Below are 25,211 nucleotides of genomic sequence, written 5' to 3'. Positions count from 1 at the left end.
GTGTTGTGTTGATGGCCACCCACCCTAAGGTAGGCGAGTTCTGAGAACGAAGAGATGAAGCGGTCTTGATTGAGACCACACCCGCGTGTCGGGGGAAGGAGTCAGAAAACCAGCGTTCTTGTCCCTGCCTCTGACTTCCTGTGGTTAAGTCACATCTCTTCTGAGCCATGGCCACTAAGTACACACCAGTACATCTGCACCTCTTGTTTAAATTATTTAAATTCTTTTATGTCAGGTGGTGAGTGGCCTTTGCCCAAGCCCCCTCCCTGCAAGGCCTCCTTGACTATTTTCCGGGAATCCCTGGGTTTCCCTGTGACCCAGTCACTGAGGGTCGATTGCCTTCGTGGTTGAGCAGTGCCTGTTCAGAAAACGTCCTGAGTATTTTGAGCATCACTCCTGCTCCAGGCTGAATATTTCTCATCGCTGAAATTAAGGTTGAGATGAAATAACCCCTAAGGTTCCTTCTGAAATCCTGAGATTTGATTTTACTTGTTTACTACTGAGAGGTAAAGACATGCTTCACTTGGAGTCAGAACTCTGCCTTTGGCCCCGGAATGGGATTTGGGGAAAGGGTGTGATGCTCTGTCTGCTTGGAAGACCAGGAGGAGCCTCAAAGCTGTTCTCAGCCAAACTGAGCTTTGGCCCATCGGTAACTCCCCATGTGAGATGACTTACGGCGCCATCATGATGTCAAAAGACAGGCGGCTCCTCCTAGGCGCCAGCTCAGTGGCCCGCAAAGCAGCCTTCAGTCTCACGGTGTCGTTTAGAAAGTGAGCACAGACATTTTCAGTAGATGAAGACAGAGGGCTTCTCTGCAGAGGAACCTGAGGGTGGAGACTGCGTCCTTGTCTCGTCACACACCGCACGGCTTGAGGTATCAGAAACCACAAGAAGAGAGCAGCCGCCCAAGTGGCATGTTGGCTATTCGAGTGGTTTCTTTTTGATCAGCATTTTCAAATCATTAGAGAAAATGTGAATTATTTGTTCCAAAATACACATCTTGACATTTTCTCCATTATGCAATTAACTTTTTTTAATTGAGCTGCTCAGGATTCTGCCAGACCCTGTGGGGATAGACATGAACAAGACAGAAAAGACACTGGCCTCGTGGCACTTCCAGTGTATTTGTAACTCAGTGAAAGGAAGATATTATTAAAGAGGACAACGGAAGGCAGATGAGGACAGTGGTTAATGGTGCAGGATCTGGGGAAAAGACTGCTACTTATTAACTCTGTGACCTTCGTCAAATTCGTTCCTTGACCTCTCTAAGCCTCAGTCTCCTTATCTGTAAAGTGGGGGCAATAATATTTACCTTCCAAGTCTATTAATAAAACTAAAAAATGTGATGCTTTATAATGTCTTTGTAATAATGCCTGACATACAGTAAGGGCTAGTATGTGATATCCCTGATTGCTAATAAATTAGACACATTAATAAGAAGAAACAAACATACTAAACCTAGAGGGAGAAAAAAAACGATTTAGTTCTCTCTCTCAAGCACATGCCCACTGAAACAGTTAGAGAGCTGTTAGATCACACCCAGCCTTCCCTCTGTCTGATCCAGTAATTTCGCCTTCCCTTTTCACCTGTTTCAGGGCCACACCATTTTTTGGAACCACCAGCACCTCCTTATCCTCTGAACAGACTCTTTGAGGAATAGCTTAAAACCTAGGGCTGCTTAGGCATCACTTGGGAAGCCTGTTTATTAAAACACACGTTCCCGGACAGCAGTTCCAGGAATCTGTGTTTGTGACAAGCAAACCAAGGGATTCTTATGCACAAACCAGCTGGGGACACATGGGTGAGGTACTGCTCTTGTGCCTAAAGGCAGAGGCCGTAAGCTGGACACGCATCCAGGGCTGGTATTAGCCAGCGTACGCCTATTAAAATACCAAGCTAATTCCATCCTGCCATCCCTAACTAGCTGCCGCCTGGGGTCCTTGATTGCCCTTCTGCTCCCCCCTCGTCCCCTCCCAGGAGCCTTCCAACCAACCAGCGACCCAAGAGCCGAGCACAGCACGGGCCTCTGCGTTAAGGAGATGGCTGATGTCTGCTCCAGAACAGGACTGATCAACGAATGGTTTTAACATTGCCCTTGAAAGTGACTGATTGCAGGGGGAAGAAATGGCAGCTCTGTTTCTGGGTGAAACACACGCAGTACACATATGCACACTCAGGTGCCCACACTCCTCCCGGAGGCGTGTATCACTTGCTCACCACTTTGCTGGGAGTTCTTCAGCGTAATAAATACCCAGGGGAGAAAGATCAGGATGACAAAGGCTGCCAACCCGCTGGTGGTGATGAATGAACTTCTCTGACCTATTATTGCATAAGGAGCTGCAGCCTCTTGGCAGGAGAAGTAATTCTCCAAGGCTCCATTGGAACCAACGGAATTAGAACTCCTGTTGAAATAAATACAGCTCCGCAGGGAGAGGAAGCCCCATTCGTTCTCTTACTTTATGACATGTTTGGTGAGTGCCCCCGGATGCCTGCTCTTTTTTTGTAGTCTTCTGCTCTGAAGTCATCATCTTCACTGTGTTCATCTGTCTGTGTCCTCACAGACAAAAGTCCTTTTAACAATTAAGGGCTGAAAACCAGGGACTATAACACAGAAGAAGCAGACTCACAGAAATGGAGAACAAATTCGTGGTTATCAGTGGGGAGAGGGAAGGGGAAGGGGTAATTTCAGGGGAGGGGACTAAGAGGTAGGAACTATTAGGTATAAAATAAGCTGCGAGGATATATTGTACAACACGGGGAATACAGCCAATATTTTATAATAACTATAAGCGGAGAGTATAACCTTTAAAAATTGTGAATCACTGTATTATATACCAACTCTACTTCAAGTAAAAGATTAAAAAAAAAATTAAGGGTTGACTTCGTCTAAAGGTTCCATGTTCTGGTATGCCAGTTCTTTGCCTGAAGAGATTAAAAGTATTTCTAACACTTTTCTGTTCTCTTTTTTAAAAAATTATTTTCTGGGGATAGTACTTAAGGGACTGTCTGCCTTTAAACGCTCCATTGAACGGCCTTGGTTCTGACTTCCCCAATTCAGAATGATTAATGGCCCCACCTGTACTGCCAAGTCCTGGTGATTCCAGCACTGCCCAGAGCAACGCTGGCCAAGAGTTTCATCTCCCCTGGAATTGTCCTTGATCTTCCAGAGCTTTGTGTGGGGTAAAGCCTAACGCTTGGGCTCTGCCTCTGGTTCTGCCACTAACCAGCCCTGTGACCTTGACCAAGACTCTTAATCACTGTGTGCCGAAATTTGTCCACCAGTGAGGGTGACGATAGTAACCAGTACCATCTGCTGGGTTCTTGTCACATGCCAGCCACTGTTCTCACCACTGTTCGTGAATGATTTCATTCAACCATCCTTTTTTGAGCAGTTACTATTCATCAGATGCATTTGATGTGGTCTCATTGAATTCTCACAGCAACTCTGTGAAGGAGCTAATCTTACTCCCATTTGGCAGAAGAGAAGACTGAGGGTTACAAAGGCCAACCAAGTTCCTTGAGCAAGGTTCCCCTACAGTAAGGGGCAGAGCAAAAATTTGAATCCAGTGCAGTCTGATAACCAAGCCAATGTTTATAACCATGTACATAGCACACTGCCCCTCATCCAGCTGTTTGTAGAGGACAAGCAGGATTTAGATAAGAGGAGACGGGTTTGAATATTAGTTTGATCAAAGACATGGAGGCAGGTAGACCTAGACAGTGGTTCTCTACAGGGACAGTTCGCCCCTGTCCAGGAGGCTCCACTTCCTGACACCGTCACATTGGGGATTAGGGTTTCAGCCTATGAATTTTGGAGGGACACATTCAGTCCATGACCCTGCCCCACCTATGTCTCCCTCTGGCATAAATAACAAATAGGTGGAGAAAAAGGGTGGGTAGACTGTTCTTTCTTAATAGACAATAAAATATGAAACAAAATTGCAAGCTACTTTCTAGAAGGAAAGTGAAAAAAAAGTGAAGCGAGCATTTCTGGGGACAAGGTCATCATCTGTTTTGGAGAAAGTGATTGGTGTAATCTGTTCTTTGTGGTCCATAGGTAGGGTGATCACAGAGCTCAATTTGCCCAGTCCAGCCCTGGTGGGTACCAGTCCTCTTAGCATACTTACCAGCCCCTTCCTTTCACACTTAACAATGTCCCAGCCTGGGTATTAAATCCTACAGTCATCTACCTGTAGAAAAAACCATTTCCCCTCCTGTGGAAGAAAACTTTACACACAAGTAAGCACGTTCTGTGAATGAAACAGTAAGAGACCGGAGAACAGAAAGTCGGCTGAACGGGACTGTTTTGCTGATCTTTCTTTTCTTGTCAACCACTGTTCTCAGTTATTTTTTCGATGGAACAAAGCTGCATTTCCTCTTCACGCCTCGAGGCAGAGCCTTGCGTTCTCAGCCTGTGTTTCTGTTCCACTTTCACAAAAGGGTCTGATGGTCCTGATGGCACCAGCACAAGAACTTCATGAGACTCACATCTAGTTTCAGGGGAGTCAGCCCTGGATGTGTGGGAGGCTGCTGCCCGCCACCTCTTTTGCTTCCAGCCAACTTCTGTCCCTTTCTTGCTCTCTTCAGGAGGCTCACATGCACAGCTCTCATCAGCTCATCTGGGAAGCAAGGGCTCCAGCAAGATGAAATAAATTGTAGCTGATGTAAGGCCAAAGGGATGATTTACTGTGGTCCAGAGAGTTCTCAATGCAGTTTCAACTCCCGTGCTTGAGATTTGAAAACATGTGACTGCCGTTTAAATTATTTATGGGCGTGTGGGACGGCTTCTTTCAAACACAAACAAGCTTTCGTGTTTTCAAGTGTTCCCCAAAGCCGCATTTCGTAGGAAAGACTTGTGTAGCTCACAGGATCCGAGAGAGGGACAGTCTGATTGTGATGAGAGTTCAAACACATTCTGCCTTTAGCTGAAGGAGATTGACAGGTCTCATGGATGCCTCTTTTGATGGAGGAAGATTTAAATCCTGGGGCCACAGAGCCCCAGCTGTGGCCACACCTTATCCGTTCCTGGACAGAGTTCCCACTCCAGGTAACTTGTCCCACCTCAAAGATGGTGTTGTGGCAAAATCTGCCACAACAATATGGACACTGCTGATTTTCGTAATGGAACACAGATGTTACAGGCACTGGTCTGACCTTTTAGGAAATCTTTTATGGTGTGTTAAGATACCTGGTAGAATTCTACACATCAAACCTTGACCTTGTATTCCTTTCACTTGAAAACTTTGTATTTAGGTAAAGAAACCAGCTCACGGAAATGGTAATGAACTCACAGTGGATATTCCCCCACTGTTACTACATCTGTGGAGCAGCTTTTATATTTTAGGAGACTCTAGTCCAGTGTTACCATTTTTTATGCATCATTTGCATGGATAGAGCGTGAGAAAGGAACCTGGCTTTTAGAGCAAATGGTGGGGAAGCCCTTGTGTCTCCATAGCTGGGTAGCAAAGTGGGGGTCTTGGTTCTGGGGTCATTCCGTTAGTACTTTGTCATCACTGGTCTCTGACAACCAAATAGCTTTTCTTTCTCAAGAATTATGAAGTAGGTAATACTCATACCAAGCTGGAAAAAAGCATTCATGACTTTTAGTGACCAGCTGTCAAAAGAACAACAGCGATTATGTGTGCCGTCTGATGGCTTAGAGGAGGTCTGTGTTTGGGAGAATATGGCGGAGCCAAGTCCAGGCTTGGCAAAGTCGCCAGTTGTTTTTTGCATTGTGATGACGTTCTCGCCATGAACTCTAAAGGGTCACAGAAGGTCCAAACTCCGTGGACCATAGACTCAAAGATACAAAAGCAACAGTGACCTTTATTTTTTGTAGCTAGGATGGTATCTACTATAAAATCCTAGCCTGCTGATGGTCAAAGTGTAATCTTATCCATAAGTTTGTTTTCTGTGTCTGTGTGTTACCAGAGGGTAAAGGGGGTGAGGCGGGATAAATTGGGAGTTTGAAATTTGCAGATACCAACTACTATATATAAAATTGGTAAACAGCAAGGTCCTACTGTATATAGCACAGGGAACTATAGTCAATCCCTTGTACTAAACTATAATGAAAAAAGAATATGAAAAGGATTATATATGCATATAACTGAATTACTATGCTGTACACGAGAAATTAACACAACATTGTAAATCAACCATTAATGAAATGAAAGAAATAGTGTTTTCCTAAACGACAAATCCAAATGCCCGCAGGTCAAGAAATTGAACGGTTAAGCAGAATTCGGAGTGTCACAAACAGTTCTAGTCAATTTGTTTTATGCTTATTGTTCATACTGGTTATGTTTCTTCCCTGTACTGCTATTTTTTTCCCCACCAGTGCTTGCTTTTTTATTTTTACATGGTATTTTACAAATTTCCCTTTTTCTATGATTTTTTTTTCTTGAGTAGGCTTGGGTTCTTTTTTAAATTAAGTAATAGTGTAGAGGTTTAAATTTTTTATTTAGATATCAGCATTATCTCCTGACTTGCATAAAACGGATGACTTAGATTTTATACCTGGAAATACAAACCTATTTTTTAAGATTTTTTTATTTAAATCTTTATAAGACTCCTTTAGGAGATTAGTATTTCTTGTTTTAGAGAAACCTTTTTCTGAAGTCAATAGTTTTTTAGTTTTTCTTAAAGGTTTTTTCTGATAAATTTAAGTAAATTGATAAATATAATGCTTTTATTTAATGAAAATGTTCACAGTGATTGTCTTTGATGGGTGGGGTCATTCTGTCCATTACATGTGTGTATATTCTTCCAACTCATCTACCATGACCATGTTATTTTCTAAAGAGAGCAACCATAATCCTTTCCAGTTACGACGTGGTTCACAGTTAGAACTTGGCAAACAGATGTCATTAGAGGCCTTTTATTACCGTCACATGCCTGTAAGCTTTAATGAATCACTTAACTTCTTTTGGCCTTGGTTTTATGAAATGGAAAATCAGGATGAAATTTGTATTTGAGACTTTCTAAAAAATAATGATCATTGCAGACCTGTTTTTTCCTAGGAACTATCTCATTTCCAGCACTGTACCTCTGAATATCTTCGGATCATTCAAAACCTCGCATCATTCACGTAGCTGTCATGTCCTTGAGTTTTGTTGTGTCTGTACATTCAAGTCCCAACTTCTAGTGCAGTTTTGCCTCTGATGAGGGGTGAAGCCTTGGGCGTATCATCTTGTGGCTCTGTGCTTTATGTCTTTCAACTTTCAAGTAAAGAGGTTGGAGTAAATTACCTCTATTGACCTGTCTAAGAATAGAGGTTAAAGTGATGCTGGAGAAAGAAGAGGAGGGTACATCTCAGTGGAAGAGTGTGTGCTTAGCATGCATGAGGTCCTGGGTTCAATCCCTGGTACCTCCACTAAAAATAACAAATAAATAAATAAACCTAGTTACTTCCCTCCCAAGAAAAATTTTTTGAATGAATACATTTTTTTTAAAAAAATTAAAAAAATAAAGTGATGCTGGAGAGAAAACTTGATCACTGGGAACCTTTGGGAAAAGTAATTAAAACTGAGTGAAATAAGGAGGTCCGATGCTTGCATTCACGGGTATGTGTAGAGCTTGGTCTCAGACGGACTAATTAAGTGACACACAGCAGAAATATATTGTCCTGGGGATACTCCTAGGCAGGTTGGGGTTCATATTATCGATCAGCTGAGACCAAAGTTTCTACCATTTGAAAATCTCATCAGGTTCCCTTGTTCACAGGACCCTCCAACACAGCGTCCCCTGCTACCCAATGGGTTCCGTTTTTGTAGTTGGAGAAGAACCCAGTGAAAGCAGAGAACTGGGGAAGAACAAGATAATAATTAAAGTAAAAACAATGCAGTGATTGTAAGAACAAAGCCATCAACAGGAGCGATTGCTAAGTGTAATTCTATAAATGTATGAATTAATGGAAAGAACTGAAAACCGCTATTACCCAAGGACAGCACTGGTACTTCCCAGCGGCACAGTTACACACATCAGCTTGTGCACTGAGTCAGGAAGCTCTTACATCTCAAGTGGTCCAACCCAGGTCTTCTAATCTGGTACTTATCAAAGGTAAAAGGGATGCTGATCATCTGGGAATCTGGTTGAAATGCAGATTATGAATCAGTGGGTCTATGTGCTTAGGTAGGACCTGGGATAATGCTTGCTTGACAGTCCAGCCCCAAGGCTGCTGCTGCTGGCCTGTGGTCCACAGGTTGGACTGTCAGGACAATGTACAGCACTCATTAGGAAGGCCTGGTAAGTGTTAGCAGTTATTATAAATGCTACGAGGTACAGGAATTCCAGTTCCTCCTATGCCCATGTGCCCGTGTATTGAGTTGTGCAGGAGCCAGATTTGTTGTTGAATACAGTCATCCCTCTTGGGGATTTGGTTCAGGACCCCCGTGGATACGAACATCTGTGGATGCTCAAGTCTCTTGTGTAGAATGGCACAGCATTTGTGTATAACCTACACGCATGCTTTAAATCATCTCTAGATTAGAGATGTGAGCACGACACAAATAGTTGTACGTGCAGTGTACATATGCAGTGTGCCCAGGACTGTCCCCAGGTCACGGCATAACCAGTTGCACTCCCCCCTCCAAAGTGTTCCAGGTTCAACAACACATGGTAGAGTAACCCTAGTTATAGTGGACAATGATGACAAGTTCCTGGCTTCATCCAACTTGCCCGTTTCTTCCCAAACTTTCTACCACATGGAGAGAAGGGAATTCTCAGTCAAGTCGCCCTTCTTGACTGATTCTCTTCCACAACACACACCTCGCTGCTGGTCTGTGAGATACGCATAAGCAAAACTGACCGAAGACAAAAGTTGGGTCCATGTCATTGGGTTGAGTTGCCAGAGAGGACGTGCACCGGCTTCTCTCTGCCACAGGTGGGTTAAGACTGTGGCTTCAGGTACTAGACTGTCTGGGATGAAATCTGCGTTCCGTCACTGACCAGCTGGCCACATTAGGCAAATGACTGAATCTCTTTCACCCCATTTCTCTGTCTCATAAATTTATTGTGAGATCCAGTCTTATCCATTCTTAGCCATACCTGCAGTCCTTATCTGCTGTGTCATAAATGTTCAAGGGAAAATTTAGCCACTGTGCAAAATTGCAGTCCAAAACCAAGCTCAGTGTGTTGGCCGCAGTGTGGACCGCCATGTTTCAAGTTTGAAAGGCTTTCTTTTAGCTATCTTGTGTGCTGAATTTGTAATGGGTGGAAACAAATCATTTTAGTTTTTAATCTCAAGGAATTTGAACATGAGCACTTTAATTTTATAGAAGGGTTTTATTATCACGTATATTTCTGTGGCATTATCTAAAGTGCACAGAGAATAGAACCTGAATAAGACAGAAAAGGAGAGATTGAGAGGAAGAAAAGGACTAGTGAGGAAGACGGTTAAGAGCATCACAGACTGTGCATTTTCTTTCTAGATTTAAAGATCGAGTCATAAAACGTGGCTCATCTGCATCTCAAAAGAATGCAAATGCTGTCCCAATTTCACGGGAAAAATAAGTGAAGGATACCACGCTGCCTGAGAAAAGCTTACTTTGATCGTATGCCAAATGGCAAAATGAAGGGATTAAATTTTAAATTGCCTATCTTCAGAAGGACATGATATGGAACATATTTAGGATTTAGCCCTTTCATTTAACATTAAACATACTAAAAATGTCCACATCCATTATTGACAGCCCGATACTAAAACAGAGGCTTCACTTCAACCTTGAGAAGAGAGAATGCTGCTTGTGTTCAGAAGCATGTTTCCTCCCTCTTTTGACAGCAGCACCGTGTGGCGTTCTCGAGAGGGATCATTCCCTAAACTGGTGTTGGAGCTGGTGAGCGGCTTGTCCTGTCTTGACTCCGTAGGCTTACGACCCATAGCTTAGAATTCAAATGAAATGTGTTCAGTGGAGCAGACTGCTGGGAAAATAAGTGTGGTTAGAAACAGGGAAGAGCCGACCCCTAAAATGATAACATCTCAAAGCTTGTTTGTTTTAGGTTTTCTACAGTCCTAGCCCTAGTTAATAACAGTTGTGCATGTGTGCAAAGCCACGCCCAGGGAAGTGTGGCTTAGGACTGACTCTCACGTTTGTCCTCTTCTTCCTCAGCCCCCTCAAAGCCCTTTTCTTAGAAGTGGCATCAGAGTAACAGGAATACATAAATCCTTTGATGATGCTGCTCTTGCCTAGGATAAAATCATCTTCTAAAATCTCTCACCACCTAGGCATTTCCACACAAAAGTCTATCCATCTTGCATTTACTATTTATTTCTTCCCGGAAGTATTTCTTAATCGCTCTTTTTTAAAATTTCCTCTCCAATCTTTATTACTTCTTTCCTTCTGCTGACTTTAGGTTTTGTTTGTTCTTCTTTTCCTAATTCCTTTAGGTGGTAGATTGTTGTTTATTTGAGATTGTTCTTGTTTTTCGAGGAAGGCCTGTATCACGATGAACTTCCCTCTTAGGACGGCGTTTGCTGCATCCCATAGATTTTGTGTGGTTGTGTTTTTATTGCCTGAAGTTTCTTGACCTCCTCTCCCATGCCATACACACAGTCTTTGATGATGCATTCATTATTCTGAAAAGAGATTCAAAGTGTTTTAAATAACCAACGGAGGTGGAGATTAAACCTGGGTGGAGGAAGGGAATGTCAGGGGAAAGGGTCAAGAAAGACTTCAAGAAGGAAACATGTACAATTTGATGTGGGCTTCCCTGTTATATTATACGGTGGAGCATCTTAATCCATGTGTTCAGTACATGTGGGCTTCCCTGTTATATGGAGTATACAGCATGACCACCGCAGTCAACAACACTGTATTGTGAATTTGAGAGTTGCTAAAGGAATAGATCTTATAAATCCTCATCACAAGAAAAAAAAAAGGAGTCACTATGTGAGGTGATGAATGGTAACTAAATATATTGTGGCAATCACTTCACCATTTATACACTGATCAAATCATTATGATGTACACCTTATACAAGGGCAATGTTATACGTCAATTATATCTCAGCAAAACTGGGAAAAAATAATACAGAGAAAAAGAAAAGGAGTTATCTGAAGAAAAAGAGTGTCACTGGTGGGAGAGAGAGCTAGTGAGAGACAGATGGCTTGGAGATTCGGAATAGCCTGTCTTTGAGAACCTGTAAGTCGAAGTTTGGCTGGAGCAGGTGGGAGATGGATTAAGGACAAATATGAGATTGGTCAGTGATTGATGGCCACTTTATAAAGGGCCTTTAATGCTAAGCCACACTGTGTTCTAAAAGCTGTTTGAAGCCACTGAAGGGTTTTCTGGAAGAGCTGTACAGCCAGAACGTTCTCTTTTAGGAAGACCCTCCTCGCAGTAGATTGATTGATTCGAGGGTGGCCAGATTGAAGCTAGGGGGACCTGGTGGGGCCATGGGGAGGGCTGTGGAGGGCCAAGGAATCGGTGTAGGATGGAGTAGATTTGGGAAGGTGGAGAGAACACAGGTGGACTGGTGGGATGTGAGGGAAGGAGAAGAAACAGACTAGGATGGCGTTCAGCTTCCAGGCTTGAGCAACTGGGGAGATGGGGGCCATTCATTGAGAGAGAAGAGCAGCAGATTTAGAGGTCCCCCAGAAAGAATGTGGCTTTGGCACTGTGAAGTTTAAGGCACCTATTGGATACCCCAAAGGAAATGTTCAGGAAACAGTTGAATATGGCGACTAGAGTTGCGGAGATGGGTTTGTTTAAAAGATAGTTGAAATGTGCTGGGACAGGAGAAAGGCTTAATGAATCTCTTCTGCATCTGAGCTTCAGGTATTTTCAGTAGCGACTGGGTGTCTCTGAGCCACAGCCCCTGCTGATGATGCAGGATCTCCAAAGGGAAAGATTGAAGGCAACTGCCCAGTCGATTTCTTCCTTAGAATTATTTAATTTAACACACTGCTTTTGTAAAGGAAACTTTTCCAGCTTAGCAGCCAAGAAAGAAACCAAGACGGTTAATTTGGGCTTTACAGTTTAAGTAGTCAATAACATCAATAAAATCACATTAGTATAATTAGACTTAATTTTATATGCGATGTCCCTCTGGGCATTCCTATAATTGCTCTTAATCTTTTAAGGATTAGAGACAGGTATAGATATAAATACAGATAAATGTAGGCACAGATATATTTATATACTTGGATTTAGAGATAGGGAAATTTGTACAGCTAGAGCTAGGAGACCAAATATAAACATATAAACAAAACATTGTTTATCTTCAAATAGTAGCAGCGCAAATAAGCTCATCATACTCAGTGATTTAAATATGTTAATTTACTTACCGCTGAGAACACCCCTATGAGGTAGATACAGTTACTGTCCCATTTTACAGATAAGAAAACTGAGGTGATTAAACTGTGTCAGGTTGCAGAGATCCCAGGTCCGGAGTTGAACTAGGCAGTATGGCTCTGAGTCCATGCTGGACACATGGCTTCATGTTGCCTCTCTTTATCAGTATCGAATCGCTAAATCAACATTTCAGTGAACTTAAAATGCAATTCCTGCCCTCTGACGTGACTGGGTAAGGTGTAAAGGAGGCCGTGCCTTTCATCCATTATGCATGCACGGTTAGAGCCTGTGTCTGATCAGGGCTGATGATCGCCACAGGCGTTCTTACAGATTGATGAACAGAGCAGAGGAGTTGCTGGCCCAGAGAAGGATGTGGCAGCCATTAGCTCTCAGCAGATGCCCTGAACCAAGGCAGCTGTTGACACTGTAAACGGAAATGTGGCAGCTGTAAAGGGACTGTCAAAGGCTCCCTTTGTATTTACAACTGTGCGGCGATGTCCAGCTTTGCGGCACGTAACAGATCTGTGCTCATGACCGCTCTCTCAGAGGTCTGGTTTGCCTGGTCCTCCCGCTCCCTGTCCCCAGTAGGGGGGGAGGTGCCCCTTCCCTCCCTAGGGGTTCAGAGACCCCTTGGAAGGCTTACAAGTGTCCTGGGGCAGGAAGGAAGCAGGCAGGCATCCGCCAGTGGTATCTTGCTTGGCACAGCCAGGCTCCACAGCTCCTGGTCTCACTGGTGGAGGTGGTGAGACCCAGCAGAACAAGCCCTGGATTCAGGTGCTGGGAGGGTCTCACCCACCCAATGGGTGGGCAGTCGCTGTACCAGGGTCCTAGGCAGCAGACAGGGCCACCTCTAGGCTCCTCTCTTCGTCCCCTCGCCGGGCACTTACAGCCCTTTCTTGGGCAGCTGCACAGCAGGGTCCAGGCACCCCCCTCACCCCTTCGCCTCCACAGCCCCCCATCTTGGGTAGTTATTAAATGGGTTCAAGCACATCAAGGGCAGACTCAGCCGTCTGTAATACGGCACATGGGCTACAACTTCGCAGGTTCAAGTTTCTTGGCCCTCATGCTGGGGAGTCAAACATTTAGGGAAGTGGACCTCATCAGTGGGGGTCATGTAAGCCCTGTACTCGTTTCAGCTGTCCTGGGAGCCCAGTCTCCAGGCTGCTTGGTGATGGCCCAGTAGACCTGACGTTCTCTTGCTCTTATTTCCTGGGAAATGAATGAAATTTCAGCTTAAGGGACCCTCCTTTACCTGTGCCCTGATAAGGCCCTGGCAACCTGTTCCCATGGTCATAGATTGTTTGTAAAATTTACAAAAGTTATTCGTTAAGAATTTTTGTTGTTTTTCTCATGCTAAGAAAAATCCCACATTCTTGCCTGATTTTGTATTATTTTGCTTAAAGAGGGCTTCCCACAGTGTAAGAGCTTCAGGCCCCCAGTGCTTAGGTGCACCCCTGTTCCAAGATCACTGCAATTTCTAGCCCTTGTACGTTTTCTTAGTTCTGAAGGAGTTGGGGGCTTTTGTTTTTCCAGTTCTAAAGGCACAGATGACGGCCTGGTAGAAGCAGAGAAGCAGAGACTTCCTTAATCAGCAAGCAGTAAAGATGGACTCTGGCACAGCAGTGTTATCCAGTCACCAGGAATGTTAGGGTCACTGCTGGGAAAGATAGAGCAGGACCGAACACAGACCGCGGAAGGCATTCTGCCGAGAGAGGCATTTGATAAATCCATGAGGTTTTAGGACAAAGCGGGTGCTTTTAGAGTTTGGGGCTGAGTTTCAGATCTTCGTCTCTCACAAGGACTCCGCTGAGAAGGGATCAAGGCTTCTGTGCCTTGACCGCTGAATTAGCCTTTCTCAAGGCCTTTCTGTGACATGAGGTCTGTTCCCTTCTTTTATCAACAAGGAAGGACTGAGAGCCACCTTTCACAATCATGTTTTTATTTAGGTCATCTCAGGACCACAAATGGAACAAAGCATGGTGTAACACATGTCTGCCTGGCCTAAGAAATCCAGATGAAAAAATCCCCACACCCAGGTCTGGTCATGCCTCTCACATACGGAGTCTGCATTCTGGAAGATTCACAGGAGCAGTGCTTTGGCAGGAGGCCCTCCTGAGCGGCCTGTAAAATCCACCGCGATCCTTAAACATGGGATTTGCACAGGGCCCATTTGGGGCATCCACCGAGAGGTGATAAACCTAAATGAACTGTTTCATTCTGCAGCAGTTTCTAGGAGGTGGTATCTGACGGATGAGAGCCTTGTGATTTTGAGGGAAGCTGAATTTCTTATTAAGATAATTTATACCCAAAAGGGATTGTAAGAGAGAAAATTGAGAAAATACATAAAGGCATAAAGCATCATTTGGAATAAAGTTAAAGATAGCATCAGATTTCTCCAGCAGCCAGGTCTCCAAGGACAGGACTGTGCTTCTGGATTGACAAGGAAAGCTGGTTTGCTCATTTTGGTTTTTCAGACGTCTCACTTGTTTGCATATTATCCGTGATACAGAGGTAGTATAAACAGTTTGAGCTTATTAGTTTTGGTTTTGCAAATTAGTTGGGTGACTTGGCGGAGGTCATTCACTTCTTTGGCTTTCTTCGTGTGTTACTCAAGGAAAATAGTAATTCCAGCTCTCCCTCAAAGGACCTGAGCGAGGATTTAATGAGATAATATATCAGGCAAGATTGTTTATCTGCAGCCTGTCTGGTTTAGAGTGAAACTGAAGGTAATATTTCAACATTCTAATATTCTATCAAACTACCTTGGGGTTTTGTATCAACCAATCAAGCAGAATACATTGAGCACCTCCTAAGTCCTGAGGATGGTGTTAAAGGCTATTGATTTAAAAAACAATCACTGCTTCCATTTTGATTGGAAACTGTAGTGGATCAGCGGCTCTTGGGCTGGGTTCTGTAACCACTGAGGACCACGATGGGGAGCTGCTTTACGAGGACCTTGGACAGATCCTTCCGCCCGGTTTTTCAGGCCAGGCTCGACTTTCACCTGTTGGCCCTGAGAATTTTGTAACTGATGCGGATGACCCAATCGTGTCAGCTTTGAGAAAAATTAGAGGCAAAATGTTGGCATTCACCCATGGCAAATGGTCAAGATTCTGTGAGAAGCTTTTCATCTTTTCTGAAGAGTCTTCCTTCTTGGCTCTACATTTCTGTCCTTGGTTTTCTCTACCTTATTTTATTTTATTTATTTTATTTTATTTTATTTTATTATTTTATTTTATTTTATTCTTATATATCTTTATAAGCCATGTTAGAATCCTTTTTTAATGTAGGGCCCAAATAATAAATAAAGGAATAATTATAACAGAGATGAAGCAAGAAGATTTAAGGAAAATGGCAGTGACCTCCAAGGAAAGCAATACATGCTTGCATTAGTTGCAATTCATCTGTACCTGTCTCCTCACTGTCCAATCGACTCAAATAAAGCAGATACTTTTAAAGGTAGAAAATTTTAAATCCCAAGGTTTGAAACCATAGAATTATTTGATTTCAGTCAAATTGCGTTAGGCCTGGATCTACACTGCTAAGCAGCCACTTTCGCAGTTTTCAGGCGTACTACCTAGCGTGTCTTTATGTGTACCTTGTAGTTCTTACTAGATAGAGAATAAAGCTGATAAAAATTGATGTGGGTAAAAAAAATCAAATTACTCTGTGGATCCGAAGCACTGCAGACCTGTATGTCCTTGCCATCTATCTCGCCCTCCCTTTCTGGCTGCCTGTCTACCCTGCCAAGGGGGTCGGTTTCTCGGGGTACCCTGCATTTGCACAGCATCCTGCCCTGTGTTCATGTCCTCATGCAGCCCCACTCTTTATCCATGGTTCTTCTTCTCCTACCAGCCCCGTCTCCTAGCCTCTCTCACTTTCTTCTCTAGAGACCCTGGTTAATTTTCCTGAGAGTACAATGTGGGTTCTAATGGCTCCTCTGCATCCTTCCCTGTACCGGATCCGAGATTCCTGTTGATGACACGTATTCCCTAAGCATCACTCAAGTGGAGGCAGACCCTTCTTTGACCTCCATCATGTAGCACCCTTAAGATTCTCACTAAATCTCTTGTCTTCCCCCGAGTTAACTAAACCCTTACTTTTCTCTGAGGTTCTGTCATATAGCAATTCTCCACAGACTCCTGTGAGTTCCCAAGACCATTTACCATGAGGTCAGAACTACTTCCATGATAATACTACGACATTATTTGCTTTTTCAACTGTGTTGACATTTGCACCCGTGGTGCAAAAGCGATAGTGGTTAAAAGTGCTGGCACTTTGGCATAAATCGGTGCAGTGGCGCCAGACTGTGCCGCTAGTATTTGTAGTCCTCAAGTCCACACGCTCCCAGTTTTAAAAAAGGGGGGGGGGTGGAGTGGCAAAGAGTGCAATGAAGAAAAATGCCAATTTTATTTCATAATGTCCTTGATGAAAGTTACTAGTTTTATTAATGCTTTGTTCTTGAGCACGTGCCTTTTCAATAATCAGAATAATGAAGTAGGAAGTACACAGAAAGCCCTTCTGTGGCGTACCGCAGTGCAGCATTTGACTTGTGGAAATGTTCTGAGACGTTCAAAATTGCACTAGACACTTCTTTTTCTCATGCAACACAGTTTTTGCTAGAACGAACAACCAACAGACAAACTGAAGTCATGCGGACTTAGTTGCTTGGTGGACATTATCAAAAATGATTAAGTGTATTACTTCAAGGAAAATAACCAACAGTGTCTATTGCCAATGATAAAGAATGTACTTTTAAGCAAAAATTAGAATTTTGGAACCTGGATCTGACAGCTTTCCATTATCTAAAGACTTTTTGATACGATAGGTAGCAGTGATTAGTGAATGTGATTTTTAATACTGTGTAATGAAATGTGTCAACATTTGAAAAAGCTGCATATCTCAAGAAACTAATATTTTCCCAATGACGGATGTACACTATGACAGAATCATGCACAGGTGAAAAAAAAGCCATTAAAGGTGCAAAATAGATAGGTGGATTTTCAAAATAAAAATGTTATTTGATTCTGGCTTCAGAGGCAACATTGCAGTACATGTTAAGAAGCTGTCACTTGCTGAGTTTTGATGAAGTATCCAGGAAGAAGATTCTCAGTTATTCGAAAAGCTATTAAAATACTCCTCCCTCTTCCAACCACATATTTAGGTGAGGCCAGCTTTTCTTCCTACCCTTCAGACAAAACAGCTTAATGTAACAGAAGCAGATCTGAGATTCCAGATCTCCTATTAAGTCAGGAATGAAAGAGATTTGCCACAATGTAAAACCAAGCCAGTCTTCTCGCTTAATGTTTGCTGGTTTGGGATACAGTTATTTTTCAGGGAAAAAAAAAAAAGATTATTTTGACATAATGGGTTTATTATTGTTCCTTGGAGTTGAATTTATAAATAAATATTTTTAAGTTCTCAGTTTTAATATCTAGTACAATAAACATAAGTAGAGAAAACCCACAGTAACAAAGCTCTTCAGGCTCCTGCATCATTTTTGGTGTGTAGTGAGGTCCAGAGACCAGAGTTTGCAATTACTGCTGTAGGACTTTATTCAAACCAGTGGCTAAAAAGAGACTAACTATGGAGTAAATGAATTTATTGGGTTTGTGGGTTACCAGGCTGGAGGAAACTGGCAGTCAGAGGACAGCGAAATACTACTGTGGGCCTGGTGGGCACCCGGGCATCAGAATCACAGAAGATTCGCTGTAGAGGCGGTGGAGGGCCCCGACCGCTGGCTCTGATCCTGTCACTGCTTTGCCTGAGGGTCCACCAGAGGCGGGTTTCACTGTGCCGGTGCTGCCTCAGCCAGTGAAATGTCTGTCATGTCACTAACAGAAAAAAAAAGAGGTGGCCAACAAATTACCAGTTCTTGGCCAGCTGTCATCTCCGCCACTACAAGTTACCGAAAGAACTCTGTAGAGAGGACAAGCCAAGCAAATGTTAGTTGTTTGTCATTATTAATATTATTAATAATAATATTGTTGTTGTATAGTTGGGCTCCAGATGGGCCAGTGAAAACCCCAGCCTCTGAGCTCTGGGCTGCACCCCAGGTCTGCAGACCTCTTTTGCTTGTGGTCTAAGCCCAAAACAAGGGATCACAAAGAGGATTTGCTGGTGGTCCTGAGGGGGACCCTCTTTTGAGGAGTAGTGGAGAAAACAGTTACAGTCGTCACTGACACCTGCACAGGCCTCCCGACAGGAGCCTGTGGGACATTCGTAGTCACCGCTCCCCTAAGCCTAAAGCCTGAACTCCTTGGTTCCTTTCTCCTTTCTCCTCATCTCCTAAGGCCAAGCAGCTCTGAACAACTGAGAAGTGATGTGTAAAGAAGGCCTAGAAAACAAAAGGCAAGGAATGAGGCTCCAAGGAGAAGAACACCTCTGCCCCCCAAGCCTGGGCTCAGTGCCCACCCTGAGGCCGCGGAGAGGGAGCTCCCACACCGCAAATGAAGAAAACAGAGCCACAGAGAAGACCCATGGATTTTGTCCTAAAAGATATAATGTTCTACATAGAAATAAGAGCCTTTCATTTCTTAGTTCCTCCCATTCCTGAAAATTTTGAAATCAATCAAACCAGCAGCTTTGATTGGATTTTACTCGCGTTGTGAGGAACCAGAAAGCATTTTATTCACCAGGATTCTTGTTCAGGAAAACACAGTAGAGTTGGGAAGTTGGGAAAGAACCGTAGAAAGCCCCCTTGGACTGGTGGCGCTGCCCCAGGCTGGGGAGTTGGCTGATCCCAAGGTTTGAGAGTTGAGAATAAAAATCGCCCAGACAACAAACAAGGGAAGTTTCCTGTTTTGTCCTTGACAGGGAAAGACGAGGAAAAACAGAGCCAGAAAAGCAGAGACAGAACCCCTCAGATCTCTCCATAAATGTCATGAAATTGAAAGGGAAAAAAAAGCTCTTCTGAATATATTCTGGACTGGATAGAGTATGTGCAGACACAGGAGTCAAAAATGGTAGAGCGGGGGTGGACCACAGGCTGGGGGATCTCAGAAGTGGGCAGCAGCCTTGGGAGGATCACAAGCGTGGACCAGAGGGTCTGAGACAAGTTCACTTGGATGCCCGAGAGGCAGGAAGACTTTCCTGGACATCTGAGCCCCTCTTCCTGGGCAGCCTCGGAGGGCAGTGATTCTGTAACCCCGCATCCTGGTGTCCATTCTCTCAGATGTGGTCACACGGAGCCACTCAGGGACCCAGGCTTAGAACAGTCCTACTTCTGACTGCGCCACCATCTGGAGCGCGTGACATCTTCAGGGAAAGAGACTGAAAATTTCTCGAGGGCTCTTTTCCTGCCTTCTATGCCCATTTCATGGGCCAGAATGAATCACACAGCACCACCCGACTACAGGGGTCTTGGGTAGTGTGGGCTCCCATATCTTCAGGCAAGAAACGTGCCCCCAAGCTTGATAACCACTAACCGTGTCTGCCACATGTTCTACCCAACAGCTCTGATATTTTGGAGCTAATGGACTCCTTTGAGGATCTTATGACAGGTATGGTCCCTGTCCCAGGGAAAACACATCTGTGTGGAAACACTCAACATTTTGCATAATTGACAGGCTTTTCATGCATTTTAAACCCCATTCACTGGTCATCTGCAGATCCCTGGATCCAGGTTATGAATCCTTAGACTGAATCCACAGGCAGGTTTAGCACCTGGCAACAGACCAACAGGTGGAAAAAATACATTACAAAGTTCTGTTTTAATTTTATGTAAGAAGGAACCTATTTATGTACTTAGTTATTTGTTTTTGTCAGATCTGACATAGGACCAGATGTGTGACCAATGGATTTTCCTCTGTGTTTGTTTTTATCAGGAAAAATTTGAGGGTCTGTTCCGGACTTATGATGACTGTGTGACGTTCCAGCTATTTAAGAGTTTCAGACGTGTCCGAATAAACTTCAGCAATCCCAAATCTGCAGCCCGAGCCAGGATAGAGCTTCATGAAACCCAGTTCAGAGGGAAAAAATTAAAACTCTACTTTGCACAGGTGAGATCTTTCTTTACCAGAGTTAATCCTTTTGTCCTACCTTGTTTGTTTACTTTTTAAAAATATAAATGGAGCCCTTCCTGCTTTTCAGTTTGGTTTGCTGTTTATAATTAGTTCACTGAGGAATAAACCTATGTCATGATTCCCAGGCAGGACCGCATAGTGGTTTAGAAAGCTGTCTCTGCGGGTTGGCATCCTTGGCTCTAATCTAGACAAGCGACATATCCTCACTGGGCCTCAGTTTCCCCATCTGTAAAATGGGGATAATGACAAACTATGCTAATGTTATGAGGATTAAATGAATTATTGTTTGTCAACGTGCTCAGCATTTGGTAAATGCACAATAAATGCCAGCTAGTACTTGTAATAAGAATGCTCTGATCACAGCTACTCCTAACTTACCTGGCAGGGTTATAATAAAAGCTTAAATTATATGACAGTTTTGGTGGACTGTATACCTTTTCAGTGATCCCTATCCGTGAGAAAAAGTTACAAATCTATTGAAGTCAAATTTGTGTTTTATTTTATCCAAAAATAAAGTCCGGCTATTGCAAAAAGGGCGTGGGTAATTCTTGGCAGTGTTCATGAAGTCCACCGCAGCAGAAAATCAGTGTCCATAATGTTTCATCAGTGTCCTCACTTCATTATTAGATACTTCAATCCATCTATTATTGGTCTGTAAGCATCATTTCCACCTTTGGACTCTACAGAGTTGACCCAATGACGTGAACATAGACTTGGCTTCTTTTTAAGGCTCAGTAGCATTCCATTGTACATATATATCACATTTTCTTTATCCATTCATCTGTCAATGGATGTTTAGGTTGTTTCCACGTCTTGACTATTTGCAAAGAGTGCTACAATGAATGTAGGAATGTTAATATCACTTCAACATCCTGTTTGCAATTCTTTTGGATAAATACCCAGGAACGGAATTTTTAGATCATATGATAGTTCTATTTTTAACTTTTTGAGGAACCGCCCTTCCCATATTTTCCATATGGAAAACCCCCTGTGTTTTCCACAGTAGTTGCTCAGTTTCATTCCCACCAACAGTGTGCAAGGGTTCCAGTTCCTTCACCCCCACACCAACACTTGTCTTTTGTTTTATGATCACAGCTATTCTGACAAGTGTGAGGTGCTATCTCATTGTGATTCTGACTTGCAGTTCCCTGATGATTAGTGATGTTGAGCATTTTTCCATATACCTGTTGGCCATTTGTATGTCTTCTCTATAGACATGTCTATTCAAGGCCTTAATCCATTTTTAATCAGGTTATTGGGGTTTGTTGTTGTTTTACTACTGAGTTATAGGAACGCCTTATATATCTTGGAGACTGACCCGCTTATCAGATATACAGTTTGCAAATATATTCTCCCATTCCCTAGTCGGCTTTTCACTTTGTTGCTTATTTCCGTGGCTGTGCAGAAGCTTTTTAGTTGGATGGAGTTCCACTTGTTTAATTTTGTTTTCATCGTCTGTGCTTTTGGCGTCATATCCATGGAGTCTTTGCCAAGACCGATGTCATAAAGCTTTTACCTTATATTTTCTTTTAGGAGTTTTACAGTTTCAGGTCTTATGGTTAACTCTTTCATCCACTTTGAGTTGATTTTGGTGTGGTTTAAGATAAGGGTCCATTTCTTCTGCATGTGGATGTCCAGTTTCCCCAGCACCATTTGTTGAAGACACTCTCCTTTCCCCACTGTGTATCCTTGGGACCCCTGCTGAAGACCAGTTGACCCTATACGCATGGATTTATTTCTGAGTTCTCTTTTCTGTTCCATTAGTCAATATGCCAATATCATATTGCTTTGATTAGATAGCTTTGAAATGTATTTTAAGATTAGAAAGTGTGATGTTCTTTCCCAAGATTGATTTGAGTGTTTCTGGTCTTTCGTGGTTCCATATGAATTTTAGAATTGTTTTTTCTATTTCTGTATAAAAATGCCCTTGGGATTTTGATAGGGATTGCATTGACTCTGCAGATCACTTTGGGTAGTGTCAGCATTCTGGAATACAGGACAGTGTGGATGGACTTAGAGGACCTTATGCTAAGTGAAATAAACCACTCACAGAAAAACAAATACTGTGTGGTCCCACTTACATGGGGCATCTAATATAGTCAAATTCATAGAATCAAAGACTAGAATGGTAGTTTCCAGGGTCTAAGTGTGTGTGTAGGAGGGAAATGAGGAGTTACTAGTCAACATTCATAAAGTTCCAGTCAAGCAAAATGAAGAGAGATCTACTGTACAACACTGTACAATAAATAGTCAATAACAATGTGTCACACACTTTAAAACGTGTTAAGAGGGTAGAACTCATATTAAATGATCTTACCACAATAAAATAAAATAAAAACCAAGAAAGAGAAAAAACTTAGACTTTAGCCTCAGACTCATACTCAAACCCACCACGGCTAATAACTTGTGTGACTTGTAGAAACCTCAGTTTTCTCATTTGTTAAAACCTTACTTGGTTCTTTAAAAATGTAAAACATAAGCTTACCATCCAACCCAGTGATTCCTCTCCTGGGTGCGTATCTGAAAGAAGTGAGAACAGGTCTCAAATGAATACATGTTTGTATACACATGTTCACAACAGCACTGCTCACAATAGCCAAAGTAGAAACAACCCAAATGTCCAAAACTGGGTGAACAGATATATATAAATGGTGGTCTGTCCATTCAGTGGAATGTTATTCAGCCATAAAAAGGAGTGAAGTACTGAGACATGCTGCACCATGGAGGAATCTTGAAAACATTATGCTAAGTGAAAGACGCTAGATACAACGTATCACCTGTTTTATGAGTCCATGTTTATGAAATGTCCAGAAGAGGTAAATCCATAGAAAACAGAAAGCAGGTGAGTGGTTGCCATGGTCTGACGAGAGGCAGAAATGGTAGTAACTGTTTAATGGGTACAGGGTTTCCTTTGGGATGATAAAAATACCATAATAATAAAAACTAAATAGAAGTAGTGATTGTGCAACATTGGGAATGGATTAAATGCCACTGAAATTGTTCCCTTTAAAATGATCTAAACAACAGGTTTCTACTGTATAGCACAGGGAACTATATTCAGTATCTTATAGTCACCTATAATGAAAAAGAATATGAAAATGAATATATGTATGTATATGTTTGACTGAACTATTATGCTGCACAACAGAAATGGACACAATGTTGTAAACTGACTATAATCAAAAAAAATGGAACCATAAAAAAATGTTTTAATGGTCTAATTTCATGTTGTGTGAATATCACCTCAATTAGAAAGAAGGAGAGAGAAGGGAGAAAGATAGGAAGGAAGGAAGGAAAAACTCATGGTGGGGAGGAAGGGGGAAGGGAGGGGAGGGGGAGGAGGGGAAGCTGTGGGGACGGGCAACATCACCATCACCTGGGGACTCGTTAGCAATGCAGATCCTCAGGCCCTGCCCCCCATCGACTGACTGGCCGAGAACTCCAGGAGTGGGGCCCAGCAGTCTGCCTTAGTAAGCTTCCCAGGTAATTCTTGTGCAGCTCAAGGTTGAGAACCACTGTTTTAAGGCCCAAATAAGATAACTGAGCACATGGGGTATGGTCACAGTAATTATAATTGCAGCCTGGCCCCTTGGTTCATCCGTCACAGGCTAAAAGCGGCGAGACTCTGCATCTTAGTGAAACAACATGGCCCCTCCGAGGCCAGAATGAATAATGTGTCTTCATTCCTCCTCTGTTTGAAAGGTTCAGACTCCAGAGACAGACGGAGACAAACTGCACCTGGCTCCGCCGCAGCCCGCCAAACAGTTCCTCATCTCGCCCCCCGCCTCTCCTCCCGTCGGCTGGCAGCCCATCAGCGATGCCACGCCGGTCCTCAACTACGACCTCCTCTATGCTGTGGCCAAACTAGGACCAGGTAAGCCCTGCGGCCCTCCCGCAGCATACGCATTTGTCAGCAACCCGGAAAAGCCAAACAGGATTAACAGCCCTGAAATCCTGGGTTCACGGTAACATCTGCTTTTCTAATGGATTTATTGCTCTATGTGGACAGCAAGGGGAATGCCGAGGGAAAATGCAGCGTCAGACTTTGTCCCTGTTCGAAAGCAGCCCAGGAACTGGCACTCACACGCCAGTCCGTGCAACTTCCAGATTGCTAGGCAGGCATTTTAGGATTGCCAAGTGCTACCTGATTCTTCTCTCCAGACCATAGGGACATCTTTTCCTCAGAACAAGCTGGCACAAGGCACCTATGCCGTGCAAGCTTGCTTTCTGCTGCCACGGGTGTGCCCAGGAACCCTCTGCTACAGAGGGCCTGAGAGGCTTCACCTTGGCCTCTCAGGCCCCAAGAAGTCAATCACAACAGGCTCTAACTTTAGAAAAAGCTACGGTCATTTTGTTACAGCGTTGGTCAGCGTAGCTTGGACACTGTCATGTTCACTGCAGCGCAATATTCCACGGGGTGAGTCCAGAACCACTCTGTGCTCACCACCCTCCTGCTGATGGACATTTAGATGGCTTCCCGTTTCCTGTCATTATGGGCAGAGCCACAGTTAACATTCTCGTGCCCAGCTCCTATGTACTTGTCCAAAATTTCTTTATGTTTTATACCTAGAGGTGATACTGTCCACAGTTTCAGCAGATGGTGCCACCTTGCCCTCCAGTGTTTTTCCTATATTACAACAGGAGGGGACGTGGTGTAAAGCTGGGGGCCCAAACCAGGTGACAGCAGAGGTGTTAGGCACCAAAGGTCCAAGATGAATAATGGCCATTGTGTTTGCCTTCTCTGTTGGTTCTCCTGGAGGGAGAGGGGGCTGACCGCACCCCAGGAGATTCTCATTTACTTGGTTTGGGTCAAATCATGAACGGTATTTTCTAAAATTTCCCCAGGTGATTGTGATGTGCAGATGAGCTCAAGAACCACTGGTAGCAATGCCAA

The 25,211-nt window shown here is 43.4% G+C and overlaps 1 protein-coding gene across 3 annotated transcripts in view; it reads left to right on the top strand.

The window, feature by feature from the left end:
- The window catches only part of RCAN2 (regulator of calcineurin 2), a 207,948-nt gene that overhangs the window by 163,466 nt on the left and 19,271 nt on the right, over positions 1 to 25,211 (top strand). For all 3 annotated transcript variants that reach the window (XM_064476560.1, XM_010994304.3, XM_064476561.1), the window contains 2 exons: positions 20,120 to 20,293; positions 24,020 to 24,191. In XM_064476560.1, the coding sequence (XP_064332630.1) occupies positions 20,120 to 20,293; positions 24,020 to 24,191 (346 nt within the window). The remainder of the gene's footprint in view (positions 1 to 20,119; positions 20,294 to 24,019; positions 24,192 to 25,211) is intronic.

The sequence above is a fragment of the Camelus dromedarius genome, chromosome 19 (genome assembly GCF_036321535.1).
Source record: "Camelus dromedarius isolate mCamDro1 chromosome 19, mCamDro1.pat, whole genome shotgun sequence".
In the NCBI taxonomy this organism is placed as follows: domain Eukaryota; kingdom Metazoa; phylum Chordata; class Mammalia; order Artiodactyla; family Camelidae; genus Camelus; species Camelus dromedarius.
This window is presented reverse-complemented; position numbering and strand designations above follow the sequence as displayed.